This window comes from Salvelinus alpinus, chromosome 1 (assembly GCF_045679555.1).
Source record: "Salvelinus alpinus chromosome 1, SLU_Salpinus.1, whole genome shotgun sequence".
NCBI classification, from domain to species: domain Eukaryota; kingdom Metazoa; phylum Chordata; class Actinopteri; order Salmoniformes; family Salmonidae; genus Salvelinus; species Salvelinus alpinus.
In genome coordinates this window covers 74649008-74668352 of record NC_092086.1, presented here as the reverse complement: position 1 = coordinate 74668352, position 19345 = coordinate 74649008, and the positions used below count along the sequence as shown (strand labels likewise).

Sequence of the window (19345 nt, the reverse complement as noted above, 5' to 3'; positions counted from 1 at the left end):
ACAACAGCAAAAGACCTTGTGAAGATGCTGGAGGAAACAGGTACAAAAGTATTTATATCCACAGTAAAACGAGTCCTATATAAACATAACCTGAAAGGCCGCTCAGCAAGGAAGAAGCCACTGCTCCAAAACCGCCATACAAAAGCCAGACTACGGATTGCAACTGCACATGGGGACAAAGATCATACTTTTTGGAGAAATGTCCTCTGGTCTGATGAAACAAAAATAGAACTGTTTGGCCATAATGACCATCGTTATGTTTGGAGGAAAAAGGGGGAGGCTTGCAAGCTGAAGGACATCATACCAACCGTGAAGCACGGGGGTGGCAGTATCATTTTGTGGGGATGCTTTGCTGCAGGAGGGACTGGTTCACTTCACAAAATAGATGGCATCATGAGAAAGGAAAATTATGTGGATATATTGAAGCAACATCTCAAGACATCAGTCAGGAAGTTAAAGCTTGGTCTCAAATGGGTCTTCCAAATGGACAATGACCCCAAGGACACATCCAAAGTTGTGGCAAAATGGCTTAAGGACAACAAAGTCAAGATATTGGAGTGGCCATCACAAAACCCTGACCTCAATCCCATAGAAATTTTGTGGGCAGAACTGAAAAAGCGTGTGCAAACAAGGAGGCCTACAAACCTGACTCAGTTACACCAGCTCTGTCAGGAGGAATGGGCCAAAATTCCCCAAACTTATTGTGGGAAGCTTATGTAAGATTACCCGAAACGTTTGACCCAAGTTAAACAATTTAAAGGCAATGCTACCAAATACTAATTGAGTGTATGTAAACTTCTGACCCACTGGGAATGTGATGAAAGAAATAAAAGCTGAAATAAATCATTCTCTATTATTCATTCATTCTCTGTTACTATTATTCTGACATTTCACAATCTCAAAATAAAATGGTGATCCTAACTGACCTAAGACAGGGAATTTTTACTCCGATTAAATGTCAGGAATTGTGAAAAATTGAGTTTAAATGTATTTGGCTAAGGTGTATGTAAACTTCCGACTTCAACTGTATGAGGTGTATGTGGGCTGGCTGGTCAGTCTGGCTGAAATTTGATATAGAGGATGTCTTAATAAATAATCTAAAGTCTGTCTTTTTTCAAGAGTTAACTTTTTAGGCTATTTGTTAAAGGTGCAACACAATATCTATTATTGAATTACCTTTGATCTAGTGCAGTCTTACGAATCACTTAAACATATTTAATAATGATCTCTTACCTAGCTTGATGACTGTGTGCATTATTGCTTAATTTTGTTACAAATAGAGTCTGCATATTGGGTTGTGTAAAAATGCAGGAAATTAGTTTTACATGCCACAAAAAATTCTGGGGGAGTACCCCCAGCCAGGTTATGTCCCCACCACTTATGAAACCAAAGTGGTACCACTGTATTTTGAAAGATGAGAAGTTGAGGATTATAACGATAATAAATATCGCTTTGATGTCACAAGCCAAACACCCGTTAGTCCAAATGTGCACTTCACATTTCCATACTATAAAACTCATGTAATATACAGGGTCAATGTTTATGATCACTATGTTTAATGTACAGTTACAAGATGACATGGCGTTATACCCTGGGGTGTCTTGAACAGAATGAGTCTATGTTTGTTTTATTGCGAATAAGATTTGCCTCGGACCACACATCTGAATGCACTCATGACTCCATTCTACGCGCTCCAAAATGACTGTCTACTTCTCTGAATTGCCTAGTGAAAGCTTAACACTGTACGATCATATTTTATAATTTAGCTAGTCATGTTGGCAATAGAACAAGCTTTCAAATTATGCCCACTTGACCCAGATTGTGATTTATAGTGGACAGTTTTTGGATTGCGTAAACAAGCACAGTAATGGTGTAAAGGCAAGGGTGCAGGGCTGTGTTCCAAAGAAAACAACAACTACAAGTTTGCTTGCTCTAGTTCCTCAGCTGGGAGAGCTCCATAAAGCACCTTATAGTTGAAGACTCTTCCTTGAGTCATAAAAGTGCATTGAAATTACTTAGGAACTGTGCACACGTTGGAGAGGTGTGTGGCCCACTTGGAAACTCTAGTTAGACCTCTCACTCAAACCCTTGCAATGTTTTTTTCTTATGTTGCACCTACCCCACATTTTTCAAGAATATTCTTATCATGTTACTGAATGTATCCAGACTATTTTCAGATTTCGTTATCAACAAATGCGGTGAAAAGTACAGTAAATGTAAAACGCACATAAAATCAACAGCGTAATATTTGGATTCAGTCTTGTGTCAGGAAAACTGTTGTGTTCTCACCTTTAGTCTAATATTTTTTTCCCATAATCTCCAAATTATACCCTTTTAATTGCTACCATGGTTATGCATATGCTTTCCATATTTTTCTGTAAGAAACATTTCAATGTAGCCCTATCCATATATGCTAATTTCCACAAGAGTAAGGGGTTAAAAACAAGTGCAAAGGTGACAATTTCATGCAGCTCTAATGGGTAGTTTTAAGACCTATAAAAAGCAGTTCTTAATGGCAAATCAGTTGATAATGGCATGGATTTTGAGAGCGGAAGCGCACCCCATGTAGCCATGACTCACAGTGCCCATGGAAGAAAATATGTGCCTTTTGTGCCGGTGAATCTCGTATTAGAAATATAAGAAACGATTGGCACCCCCCATTTTGTTTAATTTGATTAAAAACCAAACATAACCTACCGTCCCCTTGGTCAAGGCTGGTTAAGCAACATCGTTTTTACCCTAATGCTTTTTCATTATTCACAATTTACATACCTGCATTTCGCTTGTTTAAGAAGGTTACCCATCCCCATTTTCAAAGAGTGCCCCTCGTCCGAAAACCAAAGACAAGCTCCTCTAAACTATTGTATTAAGTCTATAATGCCATATCAAAGGCCGCAAACATATTTAACGAACTAGGCTATAAGGGACTAACATTTGAATTGGAGTTGATGACAATGCAATACATAAAAGACCATAAATACACAACTTGAAGCAACCACATACGGAGCACGTTCTAATTGGTGAGGGGCCAAGCCTTGAAACACCTACAACTGGTTTATTCATCAAAATCCAGCCTTTTGCCACCACCAGCTACTGTGTCCATTATTCAGTTGTGAAAATAGCAAAAATATTTCTGCACAACCCTGAACCTATAACGCTAAGTGCTAAGTGCTAAGATTTACCATTGTGTTAGGTTTGTTAAAATAGAGCCCATTGTCTGCAGCCAAACAGACAATAGCGGCTGCGGCCATATTAAAGCCCCCACTGGGAAGCCAGGAGACAGACAAGGACGTCACATGACCACAAACAAGCTAATCACAAAGCAGAAGAATTAGAGTAAGCATTGCCACACAGTCAATCAGCAGCACGGCAAGCTAGCTAGTGGCCAATAAGGGAGGTTCAACTTACAGTACCATAGGAGGGGGGCCTAGAGGGTTGGGTGGGGGGTGGAAGGGGCTATTCCTGTACCAGCATTATATCTTAACATCCCCATTGCTTCCGTAACCGTCGAAAACCTCACTACACGTGGCTAAGTTTTGGGTGCTTGGGGAAGGGCTGGGGCTGTGGCCGGGACTATAGCCAGGACTGTAGCCTGGACTGTGACTGGGTTGAGGGCTTGTTCTGGGGCTGGAGCAGCTGGGGTGGGGGCTGCTAGGGGTTAGGTGGTGGGGGAGGTGGTGGTGGTTTGGGTGGTGGTGTTCAGACGTCGGTGCCTCCACCTTCATTCGCTTGGCCTCGTTCCGGGACTTGTAGCAGAACTCAATGAGGGCCACCAGCATGGCCAGGCCCAGGCCCCCCACGAGGATATAGAAGACCCCCGCCACGTTGCTCAACGACAGGGCCTGAGACGACTTGTCCTGGGGCGGTTGGAGGAGAGACACAGGGCAGACAGGCAATCAGAGACGTGGCGGTGGTGGGGGGCTGAGAACACACACACATGCAAACATACTCACATACATACTCATATATACAGTGCCTTCGGAAAGTATTCAGACCCCTTGACTTTTTCCACATTTTGTTACGTTACAGCTTTATTCTAAAATGTATTAAATAAAACAATTTCCTCAGCAATCTACACATAATACCCCATAATGAAAATGTGAAAACAGGTTTCTATAAATGTTTGCAAATTTATAAAAAACAAAAAACAGATATACCTTATTTACATAAGTATTCAGACCCTTTGCTATGAGACTCGAAATTGAGCTCTGACAGAGCTCTAGAGTTCCTCTGTGGAGATGGGAGAACCTTCTAGAAAGACAAGCATTTCTGCAGCACTCCACCATTTAGGCCTTTATGGAAGAGTGGCAAGACGGAAGCCACTTCTCAGTAAAAAGGCATGACAGCCCGCCAAAAGGCCCCTACAGGACTCTCAGGCCATGAGAAACAAGATTCTCTGGTCTGATGAAACCAAGATTGAACTCTTTGGCCTGAATGTCGAGCGACACGTCTGGAAGAAACCTGGCACCATCCCTCCGGTGAAGCATGGTGGTGGCAGCATCATACTGTGGGGATATTTTTCAGTGGCAGGAACTGGGAGACTAGTCAGGATTGAGACAAAGATGAACAGAGCAAAGTAGAGGTCCTTGATGAAAGCCTGCTCCAGAGCGCACAGGACCTCAGACTGGGGCGAAGGTTCACCTTCCAACAGGACAACGACCCTAAGCACACAGCCAAGGCAATGCAGGAGTGTCTCTGAATGTCCTTGAGTGGCCCAGTCACTCAAGTCTCTGAATGTCCTTGAGTGGCCCAGTCAGAGCCCGGACTTGAATCTCTGGAGAGACCTGAAATTAGCTGCGCAGCAATGCTCTCCATCCAACCTGAGAGCTTGAGAGGATCTGCAAAGAAGAATGGGAGAAACTCCCCAAATACAGGTATGCCAAGCTCGAGAAGACTCGAGGCTGTAATCGCTGCCAAAGGTAATTTAACAAAGTACTGAGTATAGGGTCTGCATACTTACATAAATCTGATATCTCATTTTTTTTTTTTTATAAATTTGAAGAAAATAAATCTAAACTGTTTCTGGGGTATTGTGAGGTATTGTGTGTAGATTGATGAAGGAAAATAATGATTGAATCAATTTTAGAATAAGGCTGTAACCTAACAAAATGTGAAAAATGTCAAGGGGTCTGAATACTTTCCGAATTCACTGTACCAGGCAATTATATTACACATTACAACACACGTGCACAAATACATAGTTGACAAATCTAAAACACACACAAACACACTTTGCCAAACTCACACACACATACAGTATATACACTTTCCAGTTCACACCTGCTCTTGCTTTCAGCTCTGTGGCTACCGCTACAGCTGATATCACCATGATGTTCCCATGCCAACCAATCTAATGGTGTCTTGATAAAGTGTGACTATGCCATTTTTACAGCAATTAAGGAGGAAAACAATTATTCTAAATTCACTAGCTACCTAAATGACTCAGTTAAAAATGTCCTTGGTCTCCACTCTCAAGTAGCTCCCTAGCCCTCTGTTATCGCTGCTTATAGTCATTGTGTAATTAGAGGCTGTGATTTAAGACAAAGGGTGCAGCTCTTTCACGTTTCTTAAATCCCACTTTTCAGGTTAGTCGCCTGATCCTAAAGGGGAGGCTTCCTTTTCAAAAGGAATCTATTTAGGTTCGAGACTTTACGAAACGCTGCCTTGCATCTTATCTACTGCTGATTGGAGTGTGGGAGAGAGAACTTTCGAAAAAGTCTTCAAAACTTGAGATCTACTTTTTAATTATACATGACAAGGAAATACACTTGACAAGTACTTTTGACCCTAAGGCATTTACATGCTGCTTTGTTGAGGCAGGAGTTCTCTTTACTGGATTGAGTATTGCCCAATGGATAAACTTACTAGAACCATTCTAGAGTGGGCTATAATGACTGGCATACTAATCATAGAAATATAATAGAGTTTACCAGTCAAGGTAAGAGGTTCCATGCCTGTTCCACTCATTCTACTTCTATGATACTAATAATCTGCCGTGACATTACAACTGCACAACTTTAATACATGCACTGCTAAGTGCACTACTAAGTATACACTGCTAAGTGTGGCACAGATACAGGTGACAACCATATCAATGTGATCCTGCAGGTCTCACCATTTCATACATTGCTGTGCTGCTGCTACCACTGAATTGTTAGCATGCCTTCTAGTGTGATGTATTGTATCCCTCAGGCTACGCCTTAAGTCTCTCTGTCCTATCTTTGTGTGTGTATGTGTGTGTCAGCCAGCCTGCCTGCTCTCCTGCCTCCCTATCTGTCTGCCTGTCTACCTGTCTACCTGCCTGCCTGTCTGTCTGCCTGACTCTATCTGCCCGTTTGCCTTCCTACCTGCCTTTCTACCTGCCTGCCTCCATGCTTGTCTGCCTATCTTCCTATCTGTCTGTTTGCGGTGGGGTTCATCAGTGTGACAGAACAGTCAGTGAGGAGGTGTGGTCCCAGGACTTGCAGGAGACTGACCTTACTTCCTGAGGCCGTGGGTCCACACTCGCCCTTATCGTACCACCATTTGTTTTTCAGCTTGTCTAAGACGCCTGATTCACTCAGTTTCAACACGGCTAGGTTTACTGGAGTTCTTCGAAACCGCACGTGTGAGGTCGAGGGGTCGGGGAGGGGTCAGGGGGGGAAATAACATAAATAACATCATAGGACATGTTATTTTATGTTATTCAGTCAAAAATGTAAAGAGCCCATACAGAGCACTTAACAGCTGAAAGTGACGGAGACAGGGGCCCCATTGGTTTACATGTCTCTATGCTCGTGGTAGTGGAGAGGGGGCTAGGGGGTTGGTTTATGGGTGCCTGAGGGGCTGAGCACTACAGAAATATACATGGGGCCCCCACTGCATCGCTTTCTGGAACGGGCACATACTGCCGAGGCCTATTTCTCAACAACCAATCGGAGGCTATTACTGTGAAGCTACAACTATTGGCTGAATTCTGTACCAAAGTCAACAACAATAAAAAACAACAGAATTAAAATATATATATTTATCAGTTTTTTAACTATGGAAGTCATATTGAGATACACATCTCTTTGTCAAAGTGAGCCCCGTGAAGGACAACTTCACGTTTTGCCATAAGATACTGTACATTTATGGCATGCACAATGTAGTGTTTAGTGGGACTACACAATATGACTGACTTCAAGGTATCTTCAAAAATTATTCACTTAAGTTTAGGTTACAAATCGGTGAACAATATTAACATCTACCAAAAGCGAATATTTGTGGTTTGACAGTAATCGCTCTCAACTCGTCCAGATCTATAATATGTGCCACTGTGGCACATCACAACGCCACTGTTGGTCACACGATGGGTGTCGCCCCGGCAGATGCGCCTGTTACCACGAGAACAGTTTTACCCAATCGGCATGGGGCTGACACAAGGATGGCTAACCTTCTCGCCACCTCCGCCGCTGCCACACTCTCCCTTGTCGTACCACCACTTGTTTTTCAATTTGTCCAACAGGCCTTGTTCATTCAGTTTTAACACTGCCAGGTTAACTGCGCTTCTTGAAAATCATAAAACATATTTGGGTGAGTGAAGGTGAGTCGATAGCATCCAATTGGGGATAGGAGGGGGAAAGGGGGGGACAAGGGTGGAAATAGGGGTGTGTTAATGCTCTATCTGTAACAATAAACCCTCACTCCCTCTCCCACCCTCCCTCCATACACACACAGGTGAACAAGAACTTCCACTTAAGACACTTTGAGACTATCATTTTGACTTAAGTGGAAGTTAGTATTTGCCCCACAGATAGGACCCTCATATACAGAACGGACAAACCTCTCGTTGGGACTTGGTTCACTTCAGAGTTTGATCCAAGGAAACTAAATTGAAGTAAATTAAACTTAAATCTCTATTTATTTCCTTGGTTGTATCCCTGTGGCCTTTGTTTTTCTGAACATGACCTGATTGATGGTTAAACTCCATTACACATATGTGTGTCCAAAATAGCACCCTATTCCCTATGTAGTGCCCATAGGGAAAAGATTGTGTAGTAACATCATTTTGATATATATTTTGATTCAGAGGAGTAAAACTTGCATCAAGAGAGATTTGTCCACGTGCATTCAAAGCATTCAGTGCATTTCAACTGTACTTTTCAGGAATATCAGGTACACATCGACAATGAGAGACAGAAATGTAGCTTAACTGACAGCAACATTATTAAAATAAATATTTCAGTAAAAGCTGATGAGAAAAAAAGAAAAATATAATTAAACGTCACCTTGTTTAACCTTTTTAGGGTCACTTTAGGGTTAATGCCTTGTGAAATAGCTGCTTAGTCTGACATCATAGCCGCTCTGCATGCTGATTTGTGGGTTTCCATGGTGACAACCACAGAAGTGACTGACAGAAGATAGTGGGCGGGTTCCTCTGCCCAGGCATTGCTGATGCATGCCCGATCTTACAACGCCTGGATAGTAATGTTCCCTCTAAACTGCGCGAGTGCGTGGCCGCGCACTTCCTCCAGGACTGCCACGCAGATGAAATGCCAGGCTGCGCAGAGACACAAGAGACTGAACTTCACCGAGTTCGTCCCATTAGTTTGCACGATATAGATCAACGTTTTTTTTGCGATCGAATCAACATCATATCAGCCCCTTTTCAATGCAACAAAACAAAACAAATCGAACTTTGTAAGAACGAGTCTGTGATTTTGTTGTAGGCAGAGCCACCCGTGAGTGAATGTGCTTTCAGATCAGTTCAGATCAGAGCACAGGGCCACGCCTGTTGCACATTTGTTCATATTCTTTGCTAGTTAGCGAGTTATTAGCGGAGTTATAAATAAGTATTGGTCAACAATGGGGAGTTACTGCTTCCTACAAAATGTGTAGGCTACATTTCAATCTGTGTTTGAAAAGCCATTCAAGTAAAAAGCTTATGTCTTAATTAAAGGGGCAGTGTTGCATTTTGAGACAGGTTGGAATATGCAAATAAGCCTATAGGCAGAGGGGTAGCCTACATTGTCTAATTCTCTGTATGATAATAATAATACATTGTATTATACAGCACAAGACAATGCAATGTACAGTCACCTATTTGGCCCACAGTGTTACAGACCAAGTATAAAAATCATGAATTAATGTCAAGCCCTTCATAATGTAAAAACGTTTTTAAAAGTCTCATACAATGTAAGCCTGTATTGAACACCACATAGAGGCTACTGTAGGCAATATCAAAGAAATCAAAAGCTATTTCCACGTGAAAATATTATGGGATTCGCTCCATTGGTTTTGTTGGTTGGCCTACATTATGCTCAAATTGCCACAATAGCCTATTGGCTACTGTCTAAAACTGCAAGGGTACAGCCTGTGTTCACTGTAAACGCACGCCGGAAGTTCCAACATTTTCGCTCACAAGACCTAACATTTGCTCAGTGCCCCAAAAAATTTGAGGGAACATTGATGGATAGGTATTTTAAAGTATCAGCTAGCCACATCGTACGTCACAGCAATCTGTCTGTTGATGACGTGACACGCAATCATTGGTTGATGCATGCAACTTCTGAGCCGGGGAACGCGACTGATAATTGAACAAAATAAAAATGGCCGCCATCTGGAACTACTGTGATCTGTCAGTCACTCCTCTTGCTGAAAACAGTGGGTAAATCCAGTACCAGTCGTTGTTTACATTGCAAACCCATGGTGTTGCCTTCTAGAGAAGCACGTCAGTGGAATTTACAGGACTGGAGTTGGATTCAGATGAGTTTAGTGCAATAGTGTGTGTGTGCGCGCGCATGTGTTCCAAGCAAGGTGCATGCCCAGCCCGCCTCAGTATTACCCACTTTCCAGCCATTATTTTCCTGTTTTTGTGAGGTGTTAGTTCACTTGTCACATAATTGTTGCTAGATCAATTTATTTAAAAAGAAAACCAATGCACAGTCTCTTGCTTGTACAAAGCACATTTTCCTGTTGATGTTATGATTGCTGAAACACACTGCTATAATCCAGTTGATTTAGATCTGGTTTATCCTAATAGCATTGAGTATCTCACTCCATTATGCATCTGTTACATTTATCAGAACCGTGTTTATAACCTTTTATCAATTTTGACAACCGTTGCTACTGTGCGCACACACAGACACACACACACTCAATCTAGGCTCTATTACATTTTTCAATTCCTTTCAGTATGAGCTTGCTCCCATTCTTTTGATAGATGAGAGTTTCTAGTTTTGGCGAAGTGAAACTAACTCCCCGTGGTGAGTGGGAATGATATTGTATTTTTCGGCAGGCCTGTAAATTCCACTGTGTGTATAAATCAGCTCTAGAGTCCAGGCAAGTTAGACAGGACTGAGCATTCACGTCACTTATATCCCAACATCATATGAAACTTACTATGTCTGCGTCCCAAATAGCACTCTATTGCCTATGTAATGCAGTTATGGTTGCAACATTCCAGTAATTTTCCCCAAATTCCCAGGTTTTCCAGAAATTCCAGTTCGTGATATTCACAGATTCCGGAGGGAATAAGCAGGAAATCCAGGAATTTGGGGAAAGTTAACAGAATTCTGCAACATTGGTCATAGTAATATTTAAGAATAATATTAAGGCTTATCAACATGCTGTTTTGACTCCTACTGGCACACCAACACAAAGCAGCACAAACATTACCTGACAACAAGAAAGTAGAGCTGCAACAAAACCAACGGTTGCCATGACCGCATGCCACGCCACACCACACCAAACAAATGTAAAAGCCACCACCTATACCTTCATGATCATGAAAAAAAATTCCCAAACCAAACTCACCATAACTCAAACTTAACAAAAAAAGAAGTGTTACATGAGCGTTATATGAGCGTTACTATACATATTCAGGCAGCACGCCAGGGAAGGTGGAATAACATAACAACACGCACAGCTTGGACATATTGTTATACCACTCCACCCACCTTAACAGTGAACCCTTGGGGGTGGCCACTCCGTATCCTTTGGAGTCCAGGTTTCCGCCGACCTTCATGGTGTCGCAGGGCTTCCGCTGTTCCGTGTACTCGTTCATGGTTGACTCCAATAGGAAAGCGTACTTCCCTTTGCTCTTCCGCACACGTACAACCCCCTCCTGGGTGTTCTTGGTAAACACAGTCGGTTCGGCCGACTTCATGTAGCCCCACATCTTCTCGTAGACCGCGATCTTTGACCTCTGTGGTTGGTTTGGGGCAGATCAGGGGAGGGGTGGAGGAAGAGTAGAGGTGGAGGAGGGTGGAGAGAGAGCATAGAAAGAGCACAGCCAAGTAGAGACGAGGACATGGAGGGGTTAACGTATAGTACAGAGTTACTGGTGGAGGAGCGAGTGTTGACTGAAAACAGTTACTGTAAAAACACACTCCTCCCTGAGTGAACGAGTGTGCTTGACTGATCTGATCAGTATGGTGTCATGCGTGTGTTTGTGTGTGTCAGAGCTGATCAGTCCAGTACTACTCACCCTGCATTCTCATACTATATATTTCTTACTAGTAACTGGGTCGTTCCACCAATTCGGAGCCTTTTGAGAAGTGTAACTTGGTCAAAAGAAACTTTCTGTCATAAGCACATGTTCAACTTCATAACAAAAACATGTTTTCCCATCTCAAGAGGGTAGCCCTTAACATTCGTACCCACGTACGAGTTGAACATTTCCGATTTGGGCACTAATAAGCACTGTACAGTAACATGCTGTACATGACGTCAGAGCTCTGGCTCTGCATTTCACAGCGCTGTATTGGTTTTGACTGACAACTGTTCTGAACTTGAGCACCGCACGTGACAAGAAGATTACCCCATCCTTCCCGGTAATTGCACATTTGTTGTTGTCTGAGTGAGGGGAAATGCTGTAAATGAAGATGACTCAATGTATTTTGAAAGATGAGATGCTGAGGATTATAATCAAGACAGCTTTGATGTCATACAATCTTACAGTGTTAGGCTTTCACAAGGCAATTCAAAGAAACGGTGCGCATAGAAAGGAGGCATGAGAGCATTCAGGTGCGTGTGCATTCTTCGCTATAAACAAACACTGGCTCATTCTGTTTCGGAACAACTCAGGGTATGATGCCATGTCATCTTGTATGTCATACAAGCAAGCCAAACACCCGTGAGTCCAAATGTGCACTTCACATTTCCATATCATAAAACTCATGTCATATACAGTGTCAACGTTTATGATCAGTGTTTGATGTACAGTTACAAGATGACATGGCGCCATACCCTGGGTTGTTCTGAACAGATTGAGCCAGTGTTTTTTTATAGAGAAGAAAATGTGCAGGGCACATGCATCTGAATGCACTCATGCTACCCTTCTATGCACACCAAAATTACCATCTGTTTCTTTGAATTGCCTTGTGAAAGCCTACCACTGTAAGATTGTATTTCATTACTTAGCTAGTCACGTTGGCAATAGGACAAGCACTCAAATCATGCCGACCTGACCCAGAATGAGATTTATAATGTACCCGTTTTTTTGTTGTTGCGTAACCCATAACAGTAATTGTGTGACGATAAGAATGCAGGGTTGCATTCCAAATGAAACAACTACAAGTGTGCTTGCTCTAACTCCTCCACGGCTCAGCTAGGAGAGTTCAAAAAAGTACCTTAGAGTTGAAGACACTTCTTTGAGTCATAAAATTGCATTGAAATTGTTTAGGAACTGTGTACATTTTGGAGAGGGGAAATTTATAAAACATTTCTAGCCTGTCTATCTATGGGTAAGAGGGTTGACGTGTTATGCATATTAAACATCTCCAATCCAAAATTAAATCGAGAATCAGCTTTCTATTTCGCAAACAAAGCCTCCTTCACTCACGCCGCCAAACATACCCTAGTGAAACTGACTATCCTACCGATCCTTGACTTCGGCGATGTCATTTACAAAATAGCCTCCAACACTCTACTCAGCCAACTGGATGCAGTCTATCACAGTGCCATCCGTTTTGTCACCAAAGCCCCATATACCACCCACCACTGCGACCTGTTTGCTCTAGTCGGCTGGCCCTCGCTACATATTCGTCGCCAGACCCACTGGCTCCAGGTCATCTATAAGTCTTTGCTCGGTAAAGCTCTCAGCTCATTGGTCACGATAACAACACCCACGCGTAGCACACGCTCCAGCAGGTATATCTCACTGGTCATCCCCAAAGCCAACACCTCCTTTGGCCGCCTTTCCTTACAGTTCTCTGCTGCCAATGACTGGAACAAATTGCAAAAATTGCTGAAGCTGGAGACTAATACCTCCCTCACTAACTTTAAACATCAGCTATCTGAGCAGCTAACCGATCGCTGCAGCTGTACATAGCCCATCTGTAAATAGCCCATCCAATCTACCTACCTCATCCCCATATTGTTTTTATTTACTTTTCTGCTCTTTTGCACACCAGTATTTCTACTTCCACATCATCTGCACATCTATCACTCCAGCGTTAATTTGCTAAATTGTAATTACTTCGCTACTATGGCCTATTTATTACCTTACCTCCTCACGCCATTTGCACACACTGCATATATACTTTTTTAAATTTATATTCTATTGTGTTTTTGACTGTACGCTTGTTTATGCCATGTGTAACTCTGTGTTGTTGTTTGTGTCGCACTGCTTTGCTTTATCTTGGCCAGGTCGCAGTTGTAAATGAGAACTTGTTCTCAACTAGCCTACCTGGTTAAATAAAGGTGAAATAATAATACTTAAAAAAAAATTTAAAAAAAAATGCTCGACCCTCTCAGTTTTCCACCTGAAAATTGCCAAAAAGAGTAGAACCAGCTTGTGAAAGAAATATTTTAAAAGGAAGAGTTTCACCATATTAATAAAAGAGTTCAATTCATGTAACAGGGTTGACCTTAAAATGAGGGTCAGACGTAAATGAATCACTAATCTGCAGAAATGACTGCCAAAGCAACAAAATAACTAGTACGTTATAATGATGGTGAAACTTAGATACATTTGGGGATTAAGTGGTTGAAATCTTCCTAGAAGTGTCACAGGTTTGACGGAGGGACATGTCAAAATGCAGAATTTTGGCACTTCAGATATCCTTTATTTATATTAAAAATCAGATTAATTGAATTATCCATGTGGTCTATATTAAAGTCACTTAATTTAATATAACAGGCTTTTAAAATGCAATATTGGTGCACAATTATGTCTTAAAATATCAAAGGCACTTTTCGTGGAACGACGCAGCTACTAGCTAAAACATTTTATTCCTACATACACAAATAGTCTATGAAATAGGACAAGGGCATAATATGAGAACTCAGACACAGCTTGTATCCAGTCCAGTACTATACTCACCCTGAAAAACTCTTTAGTGGAGCCGGAGTCTAGGGTGCCGTAGGCTATGTCTGTCTGTTTAGCCAGGTCTTCAGCACTCTCTATGGGCGACACCATCCTCTCTACTGTGAGGAAAGCAGCCAGGTTGGCCGTGTAGGAGGAGATGATGATGAGGGTGAAGAACCACCACACACCACCCACGATACGCCCAGATAGAGACCTGGGGAAGAGAGGGAGGAAGAGGAGGAAGGAGAGGAAAGGAGGGAGAGGAGGGGAGAAGGGAGAGGACGGGTAGGAGGGAGGATAGGATGGAGAGGAATAAGGGTGTCATAGCAGGAGGTGAGAATGAGAAGGAGTGAAGGAATAGGAGAAGAGTGAGCATGGCGAGGAAAAGAGAAGAGTGAGGAGAGTAGGGGGTGTGATAGAGCGCAGAGTCCATCAATAACAAAAAATAATTATGAATCAACACAAATCCACAAACTATATCAAGTAGTGAGAGTGAATTACAGACAACGTTATCGGTAACCTGTGTGGTAAAGCAGTTAGAGCGGCTAACCCTGCCACACATGTCACACATGTAGTCGGGTTCAAATCCAGTCCACTGCCCTTCTGACTCGCAATCTTTATTGCCTCCCCTTAACTGTCCTTCCTCAATAAATAAAAACCCACAAAAATTATAGATCTAAAAAAAACGAAGGACTTATCCAATGGAACAGGCTCTGAGAGGACACAGCATCATCCAACCCATATTCAAATCGACCTTAAGGCAAAGTGGCTCATTAAAACCCAATGCGTTTGTGTGTCAACCAACGCTGTGGTCCCTCTTTCTTTCTCTCTTTCTTTCTCTCTGTTTATTGGTGGGATGAAAAGAGCTGACGACATCACACAGAGCTCCCTCTGTTCAGCTCTGTTCTCGTCTTGTTTGTTGGCTCAAGGGAGACAGATAACTCACCGACTCTCGAGTGAGCAGGGGAAGGTCGTGAGGAGAATCTTAAACAAAATGGTGCATTGGAGTGAACAAACAACATTCTCTCTCCCCCCTTGGTGTGAACCAAACACAGAGAGAGAGGCTCTATGAAAACCCTTCAGTTCCTGTTGTTTTATCAAACTAATAGCCTTTTCAGACTATTTCACACATGCAGACCTGAACCAAACCGTCACTTCCGTGCCGACCTGAACCTTTCATTCCAGCATGCGGCGACTATGGTGGATGTTCACCCAGGCCAGTGCAGTACAGCTCTGCTCAGTAATGTGAAAAGGGTATAAAAAGGGAGATTCCACCTCAGTCAATGCCAGCTATAGTGTCTCCACATCACCTACCCCTGTTCCCCTTGTCGCTTAGGACAGGGCACACTGTGTCCCCTTCTAGTCTTATCCCTAGCACCTGCCACCAACTTGTCCCAGTGTCTCAGTCACAATCTCACACATGCATGCACACACACACCCCCTGCCCAACACACAGCAAAGATCTCACCAACCCGAGAGCCGCAGCAGCAAAGCATGTTTAACTGTACACAGAAGGCTATGCTGTAGAATAGTTAACGTATAAACTCTGTTAACTCTGCCTCTGGATTTGAATACAGATTACAAGCCTCTCCCCCTTCATCATACTCTCTCTCTCTGGTACTCTCTCCATCTCCCCCTCTCTCGTACTCTCCCTCTCCACCTTCATCATTCTCTCTCTCCTTTCTTTATCTCTCTAGTTTCCCTCCCATTATGTCCCTTACCCTCTTCCTTCACTCTCTCTTCCCCGCTCTCTCTCTCTCTCTGTAATCCTGGGACTATCCTCCACAGCTTCAGTGTGAAAGACTGGAAAAGGTAGAAGGAAAAGGACAGGGCTTCAGGGGAAGCACTCTTGCTTTCAGTCTCACCTTTTCTTTCGCTCGCTCTCTGTCTCCTGTTCTTTCTCGCTCTATGTTTCTCATCCTCCCTTTCTTTCTCTCTCTTTCTATCTCTTATCCTCCCTTTATTTCTATCTCATCCTTTTTCTTTCTGTCTCCCTGTTTCTTTCTCTCCTTATCTCCTGCTCCATTCTCTCGTTCTCTCCTCCTCCCTCTCGTAAGGTTTGCTCCCGTTGGCAGCGAGAGGCCAGCAGCTGTGTCTGAGGACAGAGAGCTAGGGGACTTTCTCCCCCTCTCTCTCTCTCGCTATCCCCAGTCTGCGTTGATCTGAGGTGACTCCAGTGACTTTCATCCATGGTGACAGACTTGGCATACCCTGATGGGCCAGAGCCAACTGGGGGAAGGCGCGGGGGATAGAAAGGGTCGTTATCAATGGAGGGGTCATTGCTGCCATACGGCAGCACCAGCATGACCCTGGTTTAACATCCTTGTGACATGGATGTGCGTGAGTGTGTGTTGGCGTGCGTGTGTGTGTGTGTGCGTGCGCGTGCGAGTGACTCACCATACACATACTTTTCATTATTTGATGTCTGCATGAGTTGTGTGTTTGTGGACAGGCAATTAAGATTAAAGTATGTGATGTACAATATAAAATAATATAAAATAATAGCAGAGCTACAGTTGAAGTCGGAAGTTTACATACACCTTAGCCAAATACATTTAAACTCAGTTTCACAATTCCTGACATTTAATCCTAGTAAAAATTCCCTGTCTTAGGTCAGTTAGGATCACCACTTTATTTTGAGAATGTGAAATGTCAGAATAATAGTATAGAGAATGATTTATTTCAGCTTTTATTTCTTTCATCACATTCCCAGTGGGTCAGAAGTTTACATACACTCAATTAGTATTTGGTAGCATTGCCTTTAAATTGTTTAACTTGGGTCAAACGTTTCGGGTAGCCTTCCACAAGCTTCCCACAATAAGTTGGGTGAATTTTGGCCCATTCCTCCTGACAGAGCTGGTGTAACTGAGTCAGGTTTGTAGGCCTCCTTGCTCTCACATTCTTTTTCCGTTCTGCCCACAAATGTTCTATAGGATTTAGGTCAGGGCTTTGTGATGGCCACTCCAATTCCTTGACTTTGTTGTCCTGAAGCCATTTTGCCACAACTTTGGAAGTATGCTTGGGGTCATTGTCCATTTGGAAGACCCATTTGCGACCAAGCTTTAACTTCCTGACTGATGTCTTGAGATGTTGCTTCAATATATCTACATACATTTCCTTCCTCATGATGCCATCTATTTTGTGAAGTGCACCAGTCCCTCCTGCAGCAAAGCATCCGCACAACATGATGCTACCACCTCCGTGACTCATGGTTGGGATGTTGTTCTTCGGCTTGCAAGCCTCCCCCTTTTTCCTCCAAACATAACAATGGTCATTATGGCCAAACAGTTCTATTTTTGTTTCATCAGACCAGAGGACATTTCTCCAAAAGTAGGATCTTTGTCCCCATGTGCAGTTGCAAACCATAGTAAGGCTTCTTTATGGCGGTTTTGGAGCAGTGGCTTCTTCCTTGCTGAGCGGCCTTTCAGATTATGTCGATAAAGGACTCGTTTTACTGTGGATATAGATACTTTTGTATCTGTTTCCTCCAGCATCTTCACAAGGTCCTTTGCTGTTGTTCTGGGATTGATTTGCACTTTTTGCACCAAAGTACATTCATCTCTAAGAGACAGAAGCGTCTCCTTCCTGAGCGGTATGACGGCTGCGTGGTCCCATGGTGTTTATACTTGCGTACTATTGTTTGTACAGTTGAACGTGGTACCTTCAGGCGTTTGGAAATTGCTCTCAAGGATGAACCAGACTTGTGGAACTCTAAAGTTTTTTTCTGTGGTCTTGGCTGATTTCTTTTGATTTTCTCATGATGTCAAGCAAAGAGGCACTGAGTTTGAAGATAGGCCTTAAAATACATCCACAGGTACTCAAATTATGTCAATTAGCCTATCAGAAGCTTCTAAAGCCATTACATAATTTTCAGAAATTTTCCAAGCAATTTTTTTCTGAGGTCTTGGCTGATTTCTTTTGATTTTCCCATGATGTCAAGCAAAGAGGCACTGAGTTTGAGGGTAGCCTTTGAAATACATCCACAGGTACTCAAATTATGTCAATTAGCCTATCAGAAGCTTCTAAAGCCATTACATAATTTTCTGGAATTTTCCAAGCTGTTTAAAGGCACAGTCAACTTCGTGTATTTAAACTTCTGACCCACTGGAATTGTGATACAGTGAATTATAAGTGAAATAATCCGTCTGTAAACAATTGTTGGAAAAATTACTTGTGTTATGCACAAAGTAGATGTCCTAACCGACTTGCCAAAACTATAGTTTGTTAACAAGAAATTTGTGGAGTGGTTGAAAAACGAGTTAATGTCTCCAACATAAGTGTATATAAACATCTGACTTCTAACTTCTGACTGAGAGAGAGGGGGAAGACAGAGAGAGAAGACATGGAGATAGAGAGAGGAGAGCCACAGTGAGGTTGACCTTGAGAGGAGCCTAAATAAATGAAGATGTGTTGTCTGCTCCCAGCATGATACACCCCCAGGCTAGCCCCTAGCGCTTTAGTTAGTCATGCTATCCCCCTCTCCCGCTCTCTTCCGTCCTTCTCTCTCCCTCCCTGTCCTCTCCATTGCAGCCCTGATTAAGAATTTATTTCCTGAAATCAATTTGACCCTACATGAGCTTGTAAAAATTCAGCCTCACTTCTCTCATACTCTCGCTCAAGTGATGCAGTCTGGCAAATATGATTTTCATATGCCTGGTAGGGCAGACTGAAGCAATCAGCACTGACCAAACATGCCAAACCAATCGCACCTGTTAAATTAGACCAGACTAGAGGAAGGCAGCCTTCAAGAACAGACCAAACCAATCGCACCCCCATCCAATCAGGCAAACCGGTGAGCACAGTTTAGACCAATCACACCCAGATCAAACTGTCCATGGATATTTCTGGGGATGATCGGATAGCGTGTTAACCAACACGAGTCAAGAAAGTAGCCAAAAGTTATAAACATACACAGAAAATGACAGAAAGTACAAACCTTGCTGGTCTAACAAAATCGTTGACATACTGCCTTCAGCATCCACAAAGATTTCTGAATATTATTATGATATTGTGAATATCTTAATAGTGTAAATAATTAAGTATCTGTCTGGTCTCCTGAGTCAATAACAGTGT

General features: G+C 42.7%; 1 protein-coding gene across 10 annotated transcripts in view; it reads right to left on the bottom strand.

Annotated features, from left to right (window-relative positions):
- Positions 1-19345, bottom strand: part of LOC139548022 (glutamate receptor 4) — a 168009-nt gene that overhangs the window by 9805 nt on the left and 138859 nt on the right. For 3 of the 10 annotated variants that reach the window (XR_011669622.1, XR_011669660.1, XR_011669689.1), the window contains 4 exons: positions 14288-14486; positions 10920-11167; positions 7415-7529; positions 3409-3857 (listed from right to left, as the gene is read on the bottom strand). Coding sequence is in view for 4 of the 10 variants with exons in the window: in XM_071357519.1 (XP_071213620.1) it covers positions 3720-3857; positions 6477-6591; positions 10920-11167; positions 14288-14486 (700 nt within the window). In the remaining 6 variants the exon portion in view is untranslated. Of the gene's footprint in view, positions 1-3408; positions 3858-6414; positions 6592-7414; positions 7530-10919; positions 11168-14287; positions 14487-19345 lie in introns of those variants that run through there. The other 7 variants (XR_011669666.1, XR_011669624.1, XM_071357519.1 and 4 more) reach the window with 7 other exon arrangements.